Source organism: Malurus melanocephalus, unplaced genomic scaffold (genome assembly GCF_030028575.1).
Source record: "Malurus melanocephalus ecotype Western Australia unplaced genomic scaffold, MMel_1.1 scaffold_218, whole genome shotgun sequence".
Classification (NCBI taxonomy): domain Eukaryota; kingdom Metazoa; phylum Chordata; class Aves; order Passeriformes; family Maluridae; genus Malurus; species Malurus melanocephalus.
In genome coordinates, this window is record NW_026623450.1 from 919,124 (window position 1) to 939,910 (window position 20,787).

Below are 20,787 nucleotides of genomic sequence, written 5' to 3' on the forward strand. Positions count from 1 at the left end.
GTTGGCTCTCCTAAAGGTTGGTTTAAGTTGCTACAAAGTTTCTGTCAATGACTACTCACTATTTAAATTTTTAATAATGTTATTTTCCAAGTACCGTTAGGAAAGAGGCTGCTTTTGTTCTTTGCCCATTCTGTTTCACTTCTTTAACTTACCATTTTCTAAAATGCTTTTCTAGACTACTAAATGCAAAGTATCTGAAAAATAAAGCTTAGATGGACATTTTTTAAATAATGAGAATGAAAAAACATAAGGAGCTGTGTTCATGAATCAGGGGCTAGTGGTGTATTTTTACTCTTACAGATCTCAAAATATAGAAAAGCAAAAAATAATATGGAATTTTTCATTGTTTTAGAAGAGCAAAAATGTAGTCAGTCTACTAGTTAAATGATACACATTTTTCAAAATATAGAACTGTTTTCATTAATAACATTCTCAATTTAAATAAACATTTAAAGTTTCAGAACAGTTTAAAAAAAAAAGAACTTCCAACATTTCCAATGTCAGATTTTCTTTGCGTAAGTTGATAGTGTAAAATTTCAATTTATAAACTGTGAAATGATCAGTGATAGTTTTAATATGAAAAATACAGCAATAGTTATTAGACATTTCAGAAGTCTCATGAAGGTATTCATTTCCAGCTAGATCATGTCTAAGAATTTAGCTGAACATCAATATTTATATTTAGGTAGTGCAGGAGTTTGAATCATACCTTCTTTCAAGTTCTAAATATGGACCATGTTTACATTAGTGAATCATAAGCATAGAACTTAGAGCTGAAATAAAATCTTTTTCTCCAAAGGTGCTTAAATATACATCACCCAAATCTTGGATCCTATGTACATATTTCCAAAGAGCTCTGTGTTTGAATACAAAACCAAAGCATTAAAAAAATATAATAATTGGTCTACACTTCTTGCAATTTCCTGTGAGTTAAAAAATTAGTATCATAGGAATGAGTCGGTTCTTCACTTCTTATGTACAAAAAGAACATTGCTGTCTTTACATTGTCTTGTGCACAATTATTCTGGGTGATTCTTGTTCATCTTAAGATGCAAGTTTTATTTCTTGGCACTTGCAATTTGGTGTTTTGTTTTTTTTTTAAATTAAGTCCCAACCTTCTCTATACCCATCTAGTCTGATACATAGTTTTTTAGACTACATTATTTGAATGCACAAAGATTCTGCTCTTTTACTCTGTGAAAACGGTATTTTTTTCATGTGTTCAAAACATATGGAATGCTCTCGAGGACAGACTGATCACTTCTAGCTGAATACACTAAGTGAAATCAAAGTGGCTTTTTAAGTTTTGTTTGCAAATTAGTTATTGCCCAAAGTCTGTGCTGATGCCTGATTCCAGAGCAGCTACAGTGGACAGAGAGTAGTGTTTTAAAGGGAGCAGTGATGGAAGACAAGAAGTTAAGAAAAYGTAGCATGTTCACTGTACATCATAAACAGGTTTGTGATGACAGAAGCTCTTCTGAAGGCTTGACTGGGAAAAGGCACATAATTTTTGGCATTCCTACTCTTATCTGAAGTATGTATCTTCRCTCTGAGATTAAGTAGCGCAAGAGTCTGAGGAAAGGATTTTATATTACTAACTGTAGTACATTGTGGTTTAATATGTTTTTTGAGACGTGAAAGGAATGGGTTGATAAGTTCCAATTGTTGTGAGTGAAGAAAAGCATCATAAATACCATTGATTGGTATTGCTTTGTAGCACTTGGGACGCAGCATTGTTCTGCTTGTGGTGTCCAGGAGCCTGATCTGGCAGTCAGAGCAGGGAAGTGACTTACTAACACTGGTGGCATAACTCAGTGTAGATAGAAGTGGACAGAATCCATTTTGCAAGTTTCATTGTCAAGAGTAGATTCTTCTGAAAAATGTTTTAAGTGTCTACCCTTTACTCTGGAAATGGTGCTTTATATTATTTTCATCTGTTTTCTCTATCTGCCTGATTGTTTTTAAACTGCAATATAGAACCTCATTAAACTGAACCAGTCCATGAATGTGCCCTAGCTTTATGTGGAAAAATGTAATTGCAGAAGACTAGTTTTAGAAGTCTTAACTGTAAGTAGCCTGAAGTAAAAGCAAACACTACTTTTGTTTTAGTGTATCTTTGGTATTTCACATACATCTTAAGAGGACTGCATGTGATTGCATGGCTTTTAWATCTGTAATGCATCACAATAAACATTTCCAGGAGGATCCATAATTGCTAGCCAGAGGTTTGTAGCTCAGATCTAAAATAAAACTGATCTTTTGTTGAAGGGAGATGGCAATTTCTGATGGTGAGTAGTACAAATTCATAACTGTGACTGAAAACTAGAAATAATTAGTGTGTTTAAGTGTTTTTATGAAATTGTACAATGTGCATTAAAAAATAGTAAAATAGTAATAATTTATCATGAAGCAGGCATGATCTTCCTCTGTGTTTATTTTGTTGAAGCCCTACGTTTAAATTTAAACTTCAGAATTTGAAAATTACCATATGCCCTTTGCCTACAGCTTTTGACATAATAGCTTGTAGGATTGCCTGGAAATTGTTTTCTGTTGTTAAAATTTCCTCCATTCAGAAAAAAAAATCCTGGAATAGCATAATGGAAGTGTCATGCTTTTTAAAAACATTTGCATTACCCTTGAGAAAATAGCATTTCTGGTCATTTGTGTACTCAGTCAAGTACCGTCCACCCATTACTAAGTAGCAAGGAAACTGGCATCAGACAAATAGCCGTTTTGTGTTCTTTGTTAAGAAAAGCTGTTAAATATTCATTTATTGAGAGGAAACTACTGAAAACAGAAGCAACTGAAAGCAGTAGATAGAATTATGTGTATGGCTGTTGCTGTCATTTGTGGTACGATGTACAGTTTTCACTACAAAAGGTAAAGCATTATTTGACCATTTTTCACCAGTTTAAAAGATATTATAAATAATGAAGACTTTTCAAAATAGGAAAGAACTTTTGGAGTTCTGTATCTAGAAAGAAGTGTGAATTTTATGTTATCGTCAAGGTTTCTTTTTTTAAGCCATAGGAGAATGAGCTTTCTAGTTTCCTTTGCCTTTCATGATTTTTTATTTCCTGACAGTTCATAAATTATTTCATTCTTACGATGGAACCTTTTGTTAATATTTTTAGGCATTTCTTTGAAAAATCTATTTTTTAAGCTCTGCATGAACTGGAGTAGCAACAGAGAAAGAGGCAAGAAAGATATGCAGCAGGTGATTGATAAACACCTGCCTAAACCAAGTTGTTTCAGTAGTATGTTCCTCAATCTCAGTTATGAATTCCATAATTAATTAAAAATTCCTAAGGTAATTTCAGGCTCATATGAAAGGGATACAGTAACCAGGTAAGCTTTCAGAGGTCCTGTGAAGGGAGTGGTTGGGCAACACCTTCATATCATACATCTTGTGCTTGAACAGAAGTCTTGGAAAGTGCTTATTTTTTATTTGTTTCATAGGACTGCCCACTGTATCAAATAAGTTTTTTACTGAGGGCAAGTATAATTATTTACTTACTTTTAGAGACTAAGGTTTGCTTCATTTCATAGTTCCTGTAAAAGCTAGTATGCAAAGCACATGGTATTTTCGTGTGTATGAAGACGGTGTTTTCTATCCACAATTTACTAGTTGCACACATTCCATATRTGGAAACATATTCTTTATGGAGTTGTGTCGTCAGTTTGAAATGTGTTAAAATTGTATACAAGAATTATATCCAATCTACTTGCATCACAGCAGTAGAGTCAGGGTATAAATAATGTCCTCTGCTTTGCCTTCCTGAACTTTTCAGATGCCAAATAATCTACTGACTGTTAATGTTTCCAGGCTTTGCTGTCTGTACATGATACTGTTGCTCAGAAGAACTATGATCCCATCTTGCCCCCCATGCCTGATGATATTGATGAAGAAGAAGATTCAGTTAAAATAATTAGGCTCGTCAARAACCGGGAACCGTTGGTAGGTAACCCTGTCTTTTGGTCTGGGGTTTTCTGTTTGCATGCAGGGTGGTGAGTGCTCAGATTATGAATGTGAGTGGGTGATACTAACTTGAAACATGGATAGACAGATACTACACATGGCTATTCATAACATTAAGTAATACACTTGTGACTTTGATTCACAGTCATTATTAGTAAAGCATATGAAATGAATAAAAAGATTTTGATCATCATAGTGTTTAAGCATTATATATGTGGGCCAGTCTGAGCATTTAGATCAAATATATATTTGTCTTTTATCTTGATTTCAAMTAATAAACTTATTTTAAAATGAGAGACAGAGAATGAATCCCCAAAGAAATCTTGACCTGTATTGTGAACTGTGCCTGTTAGCATTCATGTAAAAAAACATGACCTTTCAATACACTGAAAAGAAAGCATGAAAACATATTTTATAATACTTGAATTGAAATCTGGGCAAATTTAAGATGTCTGTTGTTGTACTTTGCATTATGAATACTAGAAAGTTAATATCTTCATGGGGATATCTGGAAAAATGAAAGGACTAAGCCTAGGTTGTATTACAAGAATATTAAAATGCTTTACTGTTTTGGTTATTTTTATTTGCTGTAGAGTGGGAGTCATCTTGTATAAATTTWAGCTATGTTCTTTTTCTCCTGCAAACCAGTAAGAGCTTTGTTTTAGTGAACAGCAGTCCTGGAGAAATAGCTGCAAACTTACTTTGAGAAAGTCATCATTCTGTACTTGAGATGACAGTGGGAGAGTCCTGCTTCTGTTAGACATWCAGAGGTAGCTTGTCCCACAGTAGATAGCTTACTGTCACTTTAATTCTTGATGGATTTCTGGCATCAATAAATAAGAAATGAGTTTTACTGACTGACTGTASGTGCCCATGGGCATAATTACAAGTTTGACCATGTAGAAAGTTGTGACTTTGTTTTAATGTGCTGATTTTTTTCCCTCAAATAATTAAATCACAGCTTTAAGCTTTTTRTATTTTTTTAATCGAAGAAATTATTTGATGAAGACAATAAGCTTGCTTTAGGATTTAGTATCAGAAAGATCAATTCTGAAAGGTATATGGAGATTTGAGCATACAGTGTGAAATGAAGTCTAATTGAGTAGCATATTTTTAGTGTTAATGAAAACACTCTTAAAAAATGTCAGAAAAGGCTTAATAAAATATTAACTTACATAGTTTCATGTTACAAACATGATTTGTTACTAAGACTTAGGAGTTAAATACCTTTGGTTAATAGTATCTCAAAGTGGGTTGGAAAATAGTAACTTTTTAAACAAAACTCAGATATTTTCTGAAAACTTCTATGAATTATATACCTTGTATATTGACTTTTGAGATTTTAAGCTCTCTGAAAGGGACAAAAACAGTTGCTTAAGACAAAGGTTATCCTYGGACTGTTCTTCAAATTCCACTCTTGCCTCCACACTCTGACGGGACACTGAGCTCTTCCAGATACCTGTGTGTSTMTTTAAGCSCAGCTGGCAGCTCAGCCCCCCACAGCCCCTCACTTATTTTCCCCAGTGGGATGGGGGAGAGAATCGGAAGGATGAACATGAGAAAACTCGTGGGTTGAGACAGACAGTTCAATAGGTAAAGTAAAAGTTGCATGTGCAAGCAAAGCGAAATAAGGAATTCTTTCACCACTTCCCCTGGGCAGGCAGGTGTTCAGCCATCCCCAGACAGCAGGGCTTCATCACTTATAATTGTTTCTCAGGAAGACAAAAACCATCACTCGAACATCCCCCCTTCCTTTTTCTTCCGCCGGTTTTATTGCTGTGCATGACAGCCTATGGTGTAGGATGTTCCTCTGATCAGGTGGGATGGCTGTCCCAGCTGTGTATTCTCTCAGCTSCTTGTGCACCCAGGTTCACCCAGCCTTCTCCCTGGTGAGGTGAGGAGCGGAAAAGGCTTTGACACTGTGTTAAGTGCTGCTCAGCCATAGCTAAAATATCCCTGTGTTAGCARCACTGTTTTCRTCACAAATCTAAAACATAGCACCATAGGAGCTACCATGAAGGAAACTAACCCTATCCCAGCCAAAACCTGTACAATCTCTTAAATCCACACTTGGCACAACTCTTGTGCTACAGAGGTAACAGAGAGGGRGTTTTAGATCTTTTACTAGACACGACAGCAGCCATGGAAAATATAAAACATGTGAGCAAACTAATTTCTTTGGTTTAAGACTGCTTTGTTTATTTACCAAAGTAGAAACAGCCTTACAATGGAATCTGTTGTAGAACTTTTATTAGGAAGAGGCAAAGGGTGGGAGCTAATGGCAGCATACAAGTACATGAGAATGGGGAGCTCACAAGTAAAATGAACTCAAACTCCTCAGCAGTGAAAGATGCTAAAACACAGGGCAATAGTCMCAAGGTGCAGCCCTAAGAGGTTTAGCCTAAGAATTAGCAGAAGTATTCCATTAGTTGGGAAGTGCAGCATTGGAGCAGACATGTGGAATCTGCGGCATTTCTAAGGTTCTACTTYATCTGTGTGGGAAAGCTGTATTTGTGATCTTTCCATATCCTGAGCCTATCTTGATGTTTTATTTTGTTAGAGAAGAGCTTCTGGTGAGTTGTGTTTCTTGTTTTCTAGGAGGAGTTCAAAGATTGTCGTGTCCTCCTCCTCCTCTTCTATAATGCACCTTCGATCCATTTTAACGTTATTCATCTTCATGTCAAACATGAATTTATTTGTGTCAGATTTATAGTGACTTATAATTATGACACCATCGCCACAATACATAACAAGCCTATTATTTGTCATTGTCTTCCCTAGATTTTTTTCCCCTTAGGTGGAGATGAGAAGAAACATGGATAGTAATTCAGATAAGGTTTTACCAAAATATAGCGTGGCAGAATAACTAAAGACAGGCTTATACTACTTATATTAGATCTACTGTATTTATGCTTCCCAAAGTTATTTTACTAAAAGAAGATACATCATAATCTCTKTTTACTAAGCTAATTATAATTTTGTTTACTATTTATTTCCATTTTWAATGGCTTTTCCTTCAGAGCTTCCTCTGAAGTCTTGGATATTATTAGTACAGATCAAAGAGTCTCTACTTGTTCAGTTTATTGATTCTCTATTGTTCTCCAGTCAAAAAGCACAACTTCCACTTGCAATATTGTATCAGGAATCTTCTCCTAAAAGTAACTGAGTTTGAGATTGGAGGTACTATACAATATTTTTACTAGGATAGAGATTGACTGGTTTCTTGACTTGACGGTACTGAGCTCTTTGAACTTTTCTTTCACTCCAGACACAGTCTTGTATTCTATTTGTACCCAAGCAGTATAGATTGTTTTCCTGCAAAGCTGTGAACTTTACATCAGTTGTATACCCTGGACATTGTGAATTGCATTTCCTTCRGATGGTTTCCAAGAGTACTCACTTTGAAGCAATTAGGCACTCTCTMAACTTATTTGGAATATACCTAGTGACCATTTTAATATAAAACTGCACCACGTTTCTTCTTGTGCTCTTGTTCATGCTTTACTCTGAGTTAAGCACCTCACTGATGTTCAGAGCCTGGGTTAATCATATATTAATGAAGCCTGAATTCCCAGGAGTAATAATTTCAAAAGAGAGGGAAACACATGGTTTGTAGGAGGGCCTTCTGATTTGCCAAATTTCATCACTTCAGAAGTCAGTGCTGAACTYTCCCCCAATTTTTTGAGAGAGGTGTTTTAAATTTTTTTGTTAATCCTTCCACAGTATTTGGTTTGGGGTTTTTTTAATGCTCTATTAACAAATGCTGTTCCAGCAGGGTCTCCCTCAAGTGAGGTGAAATTGTGTTAGGATGTGTTATTTTAGCAAAGAAATTTGGAACATCTTTTTAACTTTATTTAAAGAGAAAGAAACATCTCTTTTCAGAGACAATCCAAAATTCACCTCTCTGTAATTGGGCTTTTTATCAGAGAGCTTTGAGAGTTTTTACTTACGCCTACCTCCCAAAGGCTTTTTCAGCCACAGCCCTGTCCCTAGTTAGCATTCCTGATATCCAGGATAAATAACCACACTACCAAAAGTTCAGTACCTGGCCTCTTACTGCTTCCAGTTTCCAAATGTGATGCTCCAGGTTTGTTGCAGCTGTTACTGTGAACAGGATGCTTCTTCACATTAAGATGGTTGCTTCTGTGTCACAGATTAATTTCTCATAAATCTGGCCATTTGAAAACTAACCTCTGTGCCATGCCACGTCTAGAGTCACGAGAAAAATGGGCAGCTCCACAGAGTGACCCATGCCATCTATTTAAGAATACTGACTTATTGAAAGGACGATTCATTCTCCAGAGCTACAGAAGTAGCCTGGGCCCCTGGTTTGAACTATATACCTGGTTTCCATAGCTGAACTTGATCAAATGAATTTTGGTGATTTAAAGGATTTGTGTGTTCTGTCCATGCAGATGCTAGAGCTTTCACTTACCTCACACTTTTAGTCCCTGTAGCTCAGTTCACATTAGTGGATGAACCTAGCTGTTTTTCTGGTGAGATTAATTTGTAGATAGGGTTAGTTTTAGTCTACATCATCTACATATAAGTGGACATCAACTTTTAAATAAGTTCTCACTGTAGGGTAGAACTTGTATTTGCACTTTCAATAGTGAATGAATTAAAATAATGCTTTTAAAGTACTTGTTTGCATTTATCATCTGCATGTGCTTTTGTTTAACAGAGATGTACTCAAGAATGTTACTGGCATTTCAAATTCTCTTACTAGCAATTTATTTTACCAGCTAGTTTTTCTTTCTTTAAAAATAAAGATTTAAAATGCTTATATTCTGAAACCAGCAGATAAATGGATGAACTAATAAAGCTCACATCTGTGAAACCCTGAGCAATGCTTACCAATGAATGGTACGCATTAAAAATGAGGGAGGGAAAAGCAACTAARAACAGTGAAAGAGTCTTGCTGAAGGAGCTTGTATTATTTTTAGTGCTTTTGTATGGTATACCTTTAAACATTTTCTCAGTCTGATCACCATATGGCTCCCAAACTCCTTATTTTTCCCTTTAAAAGTATTTTAAACTGAGCTATGCTATTACATCTGTATATGTCTCATTTAGGGTAACTTACACTTTTGGCTCACAACACTGAAAATATTTTCCAGCTCTCAAGGTCCAGTCTAACCTTCTTCCATTTTTAAAGCTYTAAATGAGGAGCTGTGCTGCACATGTAACTGAAAGTACTGGAGCTGAACATCTTATAAGGAGAATTTCTTGCCAGATWATATATACCTCATAGTTTAAGCAGGGCTGGCAGCAGTACAAGAGAAGCTGCTTTTTCAGAAAATCAACTCCTCAGGTTTTCAAAAGAAATCCACTTGTGTTTGATGATTTATTTTTAAGAGTTCCAAATTGGGAGGGAGGTGGCATTTATAGARCTCTCTTTTTAATTTGTGTACTAAAGGTACAAATACATAAACTCAAATAGTGTTTTTCATGGATCTACCCACTGMAAACTTGGGTTAATTAATTTTCCTGTCATTTTTAACTTGTTTCTGTCCTTTGTTTGAAAATTCCAGTTTACCTATTATCTTCACAGGGCCATCTTTCAGATCAGTTAATCTGTGTTAGGAAAATTTTCTTTGTGCCAGTAGTGATAATCACATAGAGCATGAAGTGACTGTTCCACTTGGACAAGAGGCTTATTGTTAGTTCCAGATGCTGTCTGGGTCAATAGTGTGGTCTTTGATTGCACACAGCTTTCTTCTAGGATCTGTCTAAAAAGCCAAACAAAGTGAAGTACCACTTTCCAGACATCAGCATGGGGTTGGGGTAGTGGGTGATCACAGGGTAGAGCTGTCAGTCATTGCTTGCCWTTTGCATTTAGTGGCATTCAATGGTGTTGACTTCTAGGTAAAAGGTATAAAGCCTTTCTGATGAAGGCTTTGTCCTTGATTAATTAGGAGAGCTTGTTTTGGACAGTGTAGTGGAAATATACTGTATTTATATTTGCTTCTACCATCCTAATGCTGCTTTTTTCTGTTTGATGGATATACTCAGAAAAAAACCCAAAACACTTTTAAAAAAAGTTTAAGCATTCCAGGTATAAATAATAAACTTCAAATYAGTAGCTGTTGCTGCAAGGTCAGAACTTAATACTGAGGTATAAGCTAAGGGGCTTAAGGCTGTTTGATATATTCCTAAGGATATGCAATTCTTTTTTCACAGAAGTCTAGTCATGAGTTTCTTAAGTGAGATTAGCTACAGCTAAAACTATATTTGTGAAACTCTCAGACTAATTTGAAACTAATGCAAACAAATGCATGCTGACATAATTTCATAATAAACTATACACAGTAAGAAGGCTGGCACATTGCAGAATTAATTTGCTTATAGATAGATTTTAATACTAATTAATTTAGGATGTAAAATGAAATGCAAAAACATAGCATCAGTTTTGTAGCATAGCACCATAGCATCATAGTTTTGCTGTTGAGTGCTGGCTGCTGTTGATGTTTTAGTCAAAGTGAACRGTGAGTGTTTTAAATTTTTTTCTATTTGCAATAAATGCAACTTGCATATAAAAAATCAAATTATTCTCCCATTTTTTGTCTTAATGACTTGTGCTGTATTTCCATCTTGAAGGTAAAGGGAAACTAGTTTATTTACAGTCAGTGAAATTGCTAGCTGTAGAAAAATCTCAGTTCCGTTTTTTGTACAATTTTCAGCTCTATAAAGGCTCATAAAAAACTTAAAAATTGAAGTAGTGATAAACATGATGTTTATTTTAAACAATACATTCTAAACAAATATAATTCTATACCAAGGTAGCTATAAAAACCAATAAATTATTCAAGGAACTTCCTTAAAAAGTACATAGGTGTCAAGGCACTTATGTACCTTACTGCAAGCACAACACTTCTCTGATGGAARGAAATTTTAACCAGTGGTGGCAGAATGCACATAGCACTCAGGGGTGAAGTAATACTCTTCATTCACTAATCACAAATACGGAAATTTTCAGAAAGTTGACCTCCCTGACAGAGTCCTTAATATCTCTGTTGATTAACAAAGAGTTATTGCAGGTAACTAATTAGATTAATATGAGAAACTAATCATGCACAGTTAAAAACCTATGGACAAGGCATGCTTTTTTTCTGTTGTTTTTTAAAAATAGTGGATGAAATCACCTTTTTGGAGGTGATTTTGCAGTTCGGCTTGCCCAGTTAAAATCCCCGTGGTGTTCAGTGCATTCTGTCTCCCAGAACAGGGCCAGCATTTCCTCCCTTGTTCCCCAGTTCTGCCTGAAAGGACACTCCGTGTCCCTTCTCACTTGTCACTGCTGCTGCCTGCTGCTTCCCCATCACTTTGTGCCTCTTCAATGCACCCTCACAGTTCTTGTTACATAGGCATTTTTCTCACCTAGACAGCTGTTGGAAATTTCACTATACAAAGTCAGCGCCCTGTACTGTCTATGCATAATGTATGAAAAATAGCCATGACTAACTCAGGAAATGCTCCMCTCCTCTGCATTTCTGTCCTGTGAGTATTCCAGATGAGCCCTAACATTCAGGGGCCCTTCTCAAATTTGTGTTTGTTTATTGATAACACTGTAAAGCAAAAGGGTGATCAGTGGGTACACAGCCAGTTCTGAGTATAAAATGCAACAATTATGAATACTGATACACCTTCTGTACCCATGTTGGAAATTATATTTTTGTGACTCCCATAGTATGTAATGTGGCTTGTTTTAATGTAGGAACAATTTATCAATTTTCAACARTAGTTTAATACAATTTTAGCAGCAGACTCAAGTAAGGTATACTGCAGTTAACATTAAATTGAAAAGCAAACCTTTCCCATCATTATGCCTTTTTCTTTTAACCCATGTGCTCACAGAATGCATGAGTTACTTCTGATTGAAAAAGTAAACACATTTTAAGAGGAGATAAAGAGAGCCAATGTATTTTGTATATTCTTTTAAGAAGAAAGTGTAATTTCTGGCTTATTAACATATTAATCCAATGTCAGCTTTTTGCAGTTTTACATAGTAAATTTTATTTAGTGTAGTGTATTAAAATTATGCTGAGATTAACAAAATAACTTTTTTTTCTTTTTTTGTTTCCTTTTTCTTCTCCCCGAGGGAGCTACTATTAAAAGGGATGAACATACTGGTGCAATTGTGGTGGCCAGGATAATGCGTGGAGGAGCTGCCGATAGAAGTGGTAAGGTGTTGCTGTTCTGCAYTAGCTGTTCAAGTTTTAGAACTCAGGAAAAGATGAGATAAAATGGAATATTTTGTAGAAACTAAATACATCACTATCACAAACAGTTTTCCAAAGTGATATTTCAATACCGCTGCAAGTATACTGATTTTTTTTTCGCTAATTCAGTTGCAGCAAGGTATCTTCGAGTTAGTGGCTACAGAGGGGTTTTTATATATRTCATTGTTTGTTTCCAATTGATGACATCCACTTATAAATCATAAAATATGCTGAGTTGGAAGGGACCCATCAGGATCATCAAAGCCTAATCCTRTCCCTGTGCCAGATACCCCAAGAATCTATGTGTGATTAGGAGGAAGACAGGGAGGTGAGTTAACCAACCACCTTATCAAACTTATCTGAGAGGACAGTATCTGTTACATTCACCATATATTCCTGGTTTTAAGTTAGACTTTAAAGTGTGTGAACAAGGGAGTAACAAGCTAAATGTTAGTAATGACAGTTGTTGTGTGATACATAGGTACAGTTCCATAACTTCTTTTTTCTCTGTAGGTCTTATTCATGTTGGTGATGAACTGAGGGAAGTGAATGGGATTCCTGTAGATGATAAAAAGCCAGAAGAAATAATACACATTTTGGTAAATACCAAACATTTTAAAATTAATTCAGGAGAGTTAAGACAAAATAATTGGACTTACGATTCTACTGTTTTTCTTATATATATTGGTCTTTTCTTCAAGTGCATCATTTACAAATCTGTCATTTCTCTTAGAGTGATTTTCCATGCATTACATATATATGAAATTATATATTACTTTTTAAAGAGTTAAAGACAGTTATACGGCAATAAAGATGTTGCAGAATGTTGCAGAATTCAGTTTATAATCTGCAGCTTTTAAGGCCCACCATGATCTTTTGAATTCAAACTATTTTAAATGTCTTCATTAGTAACTCATTGTCGTGTGGCAATTAATTTATAATACAGGTACCAGTTAGACTGTATAACTGGTATATGAAGATTTTATTTGACATTGATTTACAGTGTAGGCCATACATATTATTCTGTCTGCGCTCTTCTAGAATGCATAGTCTCTGAAGCCTGCCTGGTTTCTCATTATTGAAACACTACTGCAATTTAAGAAATTTAGACTTTTTCAGAAATATTTTTACACAAAAGAAATTGATGAGAGTCATGACAGCTCTGTTGTTCACGCTGTAGGCATTTCTAGATACATAAATACCTTGCTGTCCTGCTGAAGTGAGCAGCTATCTCACTGTTTTGGTTCAGTAACCAAGATGATTCATTTTAAGTGCTAACCTGCTGATATTCATTCTTGCTTTATGGTTTCATGTTCGCTACAGAGCCATAGTTTCCTTCAAAAATTAATATTTAAAAATGTCTAGAAACAAAATACCTAGAAAAGGTGTGAACAATTTCCCCATTTACCTTTTCAAGGTACAGAATAAACACCAAAAGCTAGTTAGAGTTTGTTTCAATAGTGACAAAATTATTGATTCCAGTCCTRCGGTGGGTGAAATAAGACCTTGGCTGCTGCCTGTCAAACAGTGAGCCTTGGATTGCAGACATGCCGGCAGAAGAATGTCTCGCCTAGTAGTGGACAGGCCTGTTTCCATTTTGCTTAAATCGTTGGCTGTCTTTTGCACTCTGCTCATTTTATGAAAACTGTCGGCTGCRTGCAATAGTAGCAGAGCCCCCAACTGATTAGCACTTCCTTCAATAGCAACATGTCACTGAGGCAGTGGGAATATATTGTGGTTAATAAGTAAAGTGTAGCCAGACACACTTTAAGTGGGATATAGGGAAAGATGAATGGATGAGGTGGTTGATGATGGCTAACTTGTTTTTAGATTTATAGTGGAGGGCTTTTTTTYCATTTAGTACACGTAGTCTATTCAAATATGGTTTTTTTTCTAGTTTCTTAAAGTTGCCAAGAGAATAAATCCCACCCCCCCAACAGCTCTATATGATAAATATGGCACAAGCCTGTTTGAATTTTTCTATAATTTTTTTTTTTTGAAAAATGAAATGTTAGTTTGATTTTTCCAGGGATGTCCAAACTGTGCCAGGAGTCCAGCAGTTGCTTCTAATATGCATGCATTTTAGCTGTAGCATTTTCTCCTGCCTTTGGTACAGAACTAGGACCTCTGAACCATGCATGTCCCGGTTTTYAACGGTCCATCTGCCCCACTAGAGAGGCAAATAAACACAAGGATTTCAAGTGAATATTTTAATTTTTGTAATACAAATTTTGGTTAAGTGAAGCTGTCAAACTCCAGAGAGTTTGGAAGAGGATAGACTCATTAAAGTTTCTTAAAATTCATTTGCATTTATTTATCATCTAAGATTTCTTTGAAGTGCATAGCTTAATTCTCAGTGCATTTTCTTTTCAAATGTTCACCAGGCTCAGTCTCAAGGAGCAATTACGTTTAAAATTATACCCAGTGTGAAGGAAGAAATGCCAATGAAGGAAGGCAAGGTAAGCAAGACAGTTTCAGAAGCCATTGCAGTGAGTGTTRTGCTAAGAATATATATATTTTTTGTCTGGATGACAGAACCAAGAAAGTGATTTATGCCTGTGGACTCAATTTTYGTAATGTGACAATATATAGCACACTGTACACTTCAGTACACAGGTGCTGAATTTATGAGTGGGTGTAACTTGGTTCTTAAGCCTGAACTCTCAGCTTTGTAGCTGACAGGTAATCTTCCACCTTCTGCAAGGACCTGGCTTGTTTCCAAGTACTCCTTCCATCATACACTAGGTAGAAGACACTCAATAGCATCCTCATTCAACAGTATCTTCTCTGTTCTTCATGTGGGCACACTATGCACCTGCAAAGTCCTGCTTGCCTTGAGTCACAGGGCCTTTACTCCACTGAGACTGCAATTGCAGAAGCAATGAGTTGAACATTCCCACATGAATTTCTCATGCTAGACATCCATAAGGTTGTTTTGCAGCAGTAAATATTTACATTATTCAGTTCAGTGGTTTTGAACAGTAGAAACAGAAAAGGAAGATAYCTTTGGACTGTATTTTGATTCTAAAGATAAAACATGGTTTGTTTCAGATGTTTATCAGAGCCTTATTTGACTATGATCCTAATGAAGATAAAGCAATTCCTTGTAAAGAAGCTGGACTTGCTTTCAGAAAAGGAGATATCCTTCAGATCATGAGCCAGGATGATGCAACCTGGTGGCAAGCCAAACATGAAGGTGATGCCAATCCCAGAGCAGGCTTGATCCCTTCAAAGCATTTCCAGGAGAGGTGAGCTACTGAGAAGCATAATTTAATTCTTTTTTGTAGTAAGAGACTTATTGCTGAGTTGTTAAGTTAGCATAGTTGGCACGTGTAACGCTCAAAGATGACATGGGTACAATAAACGTGCATTTGCAGCAGGACAACTGAACTTGGAAACATGTTGCTGAAACACTCTGGATTTCCTTATTTCTCTGGCTATAATTAATAATGACAAAAACTGATAGGATAACACTGATCCAGACTGAAAGAAAAAACATATGGAAAATAGCACATCAGTATCTGCGTTCACACTGATGTACTATGCAGGAGTAAGAACTGCAGCAGATTTTGGAGAGCTTACAAAAATTTCAGGCAAGATTTAATTTTTTTAGATTGTGAATAGGTCGCACTGCTTTAAGTTAATTTCTTGTAAAATCTTCTGAACATTTTCAATAGTCTCATGATATTAAGTGTTTATTAATCCCAAATTTGCAGTGAAAACTGAGGAGTTTGTGTCTTTCCCCCACCACCTCCCATTTTATAGGAGATTTGCACTAAGAAGACCAGAAGTACAGATACAGCCACTGAAAATTTCCAACAGAAAATCATGTAAGTCTGTTAACTTGGAATTGAAATGGAACTCCACATCTCTAACCTTATAAAATAGCAGTTTTTTTCAATTATAGGATGCATATCTCCTGGGCATGACATCTTCTTGATCCCACTGTATCAGTAGGAAAATAAATACAAATAATGTCATTAAAAGCTTTAAAAGCAGCTAGAAACTTTCCCAGCCCTCTGTTTTTGAAGCACTGAGCCCAGTTAATATTTTGATATATAATTTTTGAAAGGTTGAAGGGTGTTCTTTTAATGTTGAAATACTACAGAATTGGCTCAACAGTTTGTATAATTCAGACTGCATCAGTACAGTGAAATYTAAATTGAAAGTAAGATACATAGTTTGATAGTCTCCCTTTCTCTCCACCATATAGTTGGTGACTTTTTGTGACCCAAGAAGCAGTACAATTTTTTTAAAAGTCAGAACATTCATTGATACACATTCACAGAATTGCTTCTTGTTTTTTAAATAAACTCATCCTTATCAGTCTCTGCTTTTAAATACAGTAGTTGCGCAATATAAGAAAAATAACATCTAAGAAAGCGCATACATCGAAACAAATATTTTCTCTTCACTGGAATTTACATCAACATCTGTTTTAAGTATTATTGCATATTTTACTTGACCTGTTATTTCTTTCAGTTGTACAGACTCTAACAAAGTCAGCAATGTTTGAAACTATCAGGCTTCAGTAGGATCTAAATCTTAAATATAAACATGATTGTGAGTTCAACTAGAAGTATTCAGAAAGTGGTCTAATATTTCCAACCACCTTTCATTACCTAACTTTGAAACACAAAGTATGGATACTGTGGCAAACAGTGGATGCTGGCACACTAAGTGCTGAACTAAATGCTTTTAACTTTAAAACTTCTCACCAAGGTTTCTATTGGAATTTTCCTAACTTCTTGCTATGGTTGGTGTGTTCTGAAGCTTGACAATTACTGTTATTTTTCTAATAGTCTGCATTTTCTATCTTTCATTCCATTTCACTGTTTGATTGTGTGTCCCAAKGCTATTTTTAACTCCAAAGCCCTTGATTAGCTTTTCTAATTACAGTAACGGATATTACAATTGCACTATAGCTTTTCTATTTACATAGATCTTGGAAACAAAGAGCAGCTCCTCCAGCTTGTAGTAAATCTGTTGTTTTTCTAGGATCTAGGTCAAGTTGCTCTGCCCCAGTTTTGGAAAAGTGTCTGATCCCGGGGTATAGCTATTTCTCTCTGCCCACTGTTCTTGAGTCTGGATAATACACTCAACAAGAGCCGTCAATTAAGGTGGCACTGATGCTTTTGAAGAGGTAAATCAGTTGCTGCAGCAACACTGCATGAACCCTTTTGTAATGGACTGCATCTTTCTAGTGACCTTCAAGTGAAAGGTTTTACAAGATGCATCTCACCCTTCCAAAGAGGCAGCTGAACCTGATTGGGAATTGCCAAAATTACAACCCAAAGAAGACCCATAGTACAATGTCTACTGTTATCCCAGTTTTTTCCACTGGCTGCCTTAACTAGCTTAAACAGGGGAGAAGAGTTCCACTCTTCCTCCCCTTTAAAACATGACAGAGTGTAAGGGTCGAGTAGTATGCCTGTTACTGTTCTCTTTTGGATTTCTTTTGAACATAGTAAGTTCCAGCTACAGACCATCTAGAAGAAAGTGGTGCCTCTTGAAGGAGGAAAGACTGCAGAGTAATGTAGGTTTGTCACTCTCTCTCCCTTTTTTCTTAAGACAATCTGCTGCTATATCTGCCAGATTTTCATGGGAACAGGACAAGTGCTGTTCTCAGTAGAGATTTATCCCTTCATTCAAAGACTAAACATGTTTTTAGTGCTGGGAGGGAATTCAGATCCTTCATAGAGAAGACATCTTAAGGATCAGAATTCAGCTGTAGTGAAAAACATTGTGACTAGGATGTTGCTCAAGATGCTCTCAGGAAAACCTTCCACTTGCTTCGATTTTCAAGATTCTGCTGGGAAACTGCACCTTTGTGATTTTTCTAAAGTTAATCAGCATTTTCGTGTTACCAAGCATAGCAGTGAAGCTGTGAGATGTGGAAGCCTTGTCTGTATTTGTGCACAGCAATCATCTTGCCAAAACTGGGAGATGCTGGAAAATCATGCATTGCCCAGCTGAACAAACAACATTCTGACARTACCAGAAACATGTAAGGAAGGTGACACAGAGAACAGAAAACTGGAAAGAACTGCAGGGTTCTTTTTCTTTTTTTTTTTTTTAGCCCATATATGAGGGTGGGAAATTGATGTTTGGTTTCTTCAGATTCCTTTTTAATCCTTCAGCTTAATTTAGGGGTTTCCAGTGCTTGGAAGAGTAATTGTGTGGAGAAACATGTACTGTATATCATCCTGAACTTGCTACATGTTGAGAGGCTGCTTACTATTGTAGCGGGTCCCGTCCAGTTGTGTGACCTGAATTTTCTTAGCATAAAAAGGGCAGTTTTCCAGTTGATATTCTTATGGCTTGATAAAGACGAAAACCTGTTGACTTCAGGAGAGCTGCTGAAAGAAGTCCCTTTCCTGACAGGACTGGGAGTTGCACTAGGAAGCTTTCTTGACACATGGTATGTAGCCATGGATGTTGGTCTGCTCTGTTCGGTCAACTCATTCCACAAATCACATTACAAATTCCAGAAACTCATTACAAATCATGTTTCGTAATGAGGAAGAAAGCTTGATGCATASCTTAATTTTTAATAGGGAGAATCAAAGAATAGAACTCTGTTCTCTTGAATGCTCAAAAAAAATGTGAGTCAGCTCTGGTTTCTTAGGTGGGCTTCCAGGGTAATAGTGTCCTTCTACTTGAAAATTAATCTGTCAGTTAAAGTCAYATAATATGAAAGAAGTATCCTATAACTTCTTTTTTTCTTTTCTTCTTAAGCCAGTCCTGGAACTGGAAAGGGCATTTGTCTAGACAAAGATCTCTCTGAAACGGTCAACAACAGTTTTTCCTTTGATGATTAAGTATGATTCAAACCCTGAAAGGAGGTAGATTGGAATCCTTTTGGGAACCTTATTTTTGTTTCCTGTTTTGAATTTTTCACTCTTTTCAACATAGCAGTGTGTGTAGTTGCTATCTTTACATATATTTGAGTATCATACATTTTGAAGCAAAATAAAAGTGGTTTTTTTTTTGGTGATGCTCATATGCATACCCTTATTGAGGAAAGAGTAGAAAATTSTTTTACAAAACTTTTTCTGCAAGAATTATTTGCACTGAAATGAACAAACACAGTCTAGTTCTACATTATTAAAAGGATCAATTTTTAATGGAAATGCCAATTCTTATTTTCTCGTTAATAGCCAAGTGAGCTATTCCATTGTGTCTATGTGTGAATGCACATGCCTATCCCAGTATTTAGCCCTTTTGGTGAAAGCTAAAACAGAATCATTTCCACATTGTACCTGCTAAAGTAAAAAACATTTAATGTGTCGTGTACACTGGAGGAGGGAGCCTAACAGTGTATACTTTGTATGGAAAGGTAAGTGAAATCACACTTTTGCATGTGCAAATGGAAAAGATGCACAGTTTGATGGTATCAACAAACTGAAGTTGAAGGAAACTGGCAATGCAGGTGGAGCCTGTGCTGACAAGAGGAAGATGTAGAAAAAGTAGGAATAAAAAAATAAAGGGAAAAGGGAGGAAGTGAATTTTTTTTATTGAGGATGAAGAAAAGGAGAAGGTATTGCAACAAGGGCAATGGAAGAACAGATGGACAAAAGCTACCCATAAACCCCATTAAGCAAAACACCACAGAGGATGGGCTTTGAAATTATTAGATTAATGCAGTTTACAGTATTATGCAAAAGCATTGCAATCATCACTATTTACACTGTGGTTCAGTTCCTTTTTGATTCTGTTTAAATAAAATATTAATATTTTTATTTTGTAAATGTCTGTGAAACAGTGAATGCAAAAAATTACTGACAGGAACTCTGACCTGATTTGTTTTGCTGTTGTTGGTAGAAAACCTTAGTAAGTTCAACAGTAATATTTGATGTATAAGTGGCTGTTAGGTGTTCTGACCTGCTGGTGAGATTGATATGTTAATTGTYGGACTCAGGGTTAGTGCAGAAATGATGAAGGAATAACAAACCACTGAAGTATTTTCAGCATTTCTTTCCAATACTTAACAGCAATAACTTTTTCAGCAAAAAGCAGTTTTGTACATTAATACTGTGGAGAAATTATACTGGGGAAAAATTGTAAGAACAAGCATCACAGGAAAAAAAAAAATAGGAAAATGGAATGAAAGTAAAGGARCAGTTTCATGAGATTGTGTGAGTAGGACTAACCTTGCATGTACCTGAGTGGGTGTGACAAACCTCTCTGGATTAGAGGGAGGTACTGTAAGTGTGTCTGCCTATGTGCAATTGGCTTTCGTGTGTCTGAGCTTGTGAGCCACTGCTGAATGCCAGATCTGCAGAAACCTGTTCACCTGGTATTCCTTAATAATACTTAACAGTATTCCTGGCTTGGACAGCTTTGTGAGCCAGAGCTGGCCTCTCTGCATTCTCCTGGTGCAGCATGCTGGCAAAATTGGAGTAACAGAAGACTTTGTATGGAGAAGAATTATTTGTTTAATGGCTCCCAGTCTGTTAATTTCAATACAAAGACTGTAATAGATATTGCCAACAGGTTGGTTGTTCTTGCATGTGTRGCTTACTTTAATTTGTAGGCAAAAGTGATAATCTGTTTTTTTTAAGAAAGAAAAATCTTTGAATAACAACC

The 20,787-nt window shown here is 36.1% G+C and overlaps 1 protein-coding gene across 5 annotated transcripts in view; it reads left to right on the forward strand.

Annotated features, from left to right (window-relative positions):
• The window catches only part of MPP7 (MAGUK p55 scaffold protein 7), a 149,401-nt gene that overhangs the window by 99,118 nt on the left and 29,496 nt on the right, over window positions 1-20,787 (forward strand). For all 5 annotated transcript variants that reach the window (XM_057374158.1, XM_057374163.1, XM_057374159.1 and 2 more), the window contains 6 exons: window positions 3,827-3,958; window positions 12,078-12,159; window positions 12,712-12,797; window positions 14,583-14,657; window positions 15,250-15,446; window positions 15,964-16,028. In XM_057374158.1, the coding sequence (XP_057230141.1) occupies window positions 3,827-3,958; window positions 12,078-12,159; window positions 12,712-12,797; window positions 14,583-14,657; window positions 15,250-15,446; window positions 15,964-16,028 (637 nt within the window). The remainder of the gene's footprint in view (window positions 1-3,826; window positions 3,959-12,077; window positions 12,160-12,711; window positions 12,798-14,582; window positions 14,658-15,249; window positions 15,447-15,963; window positions 16,029-20,787) is intronic.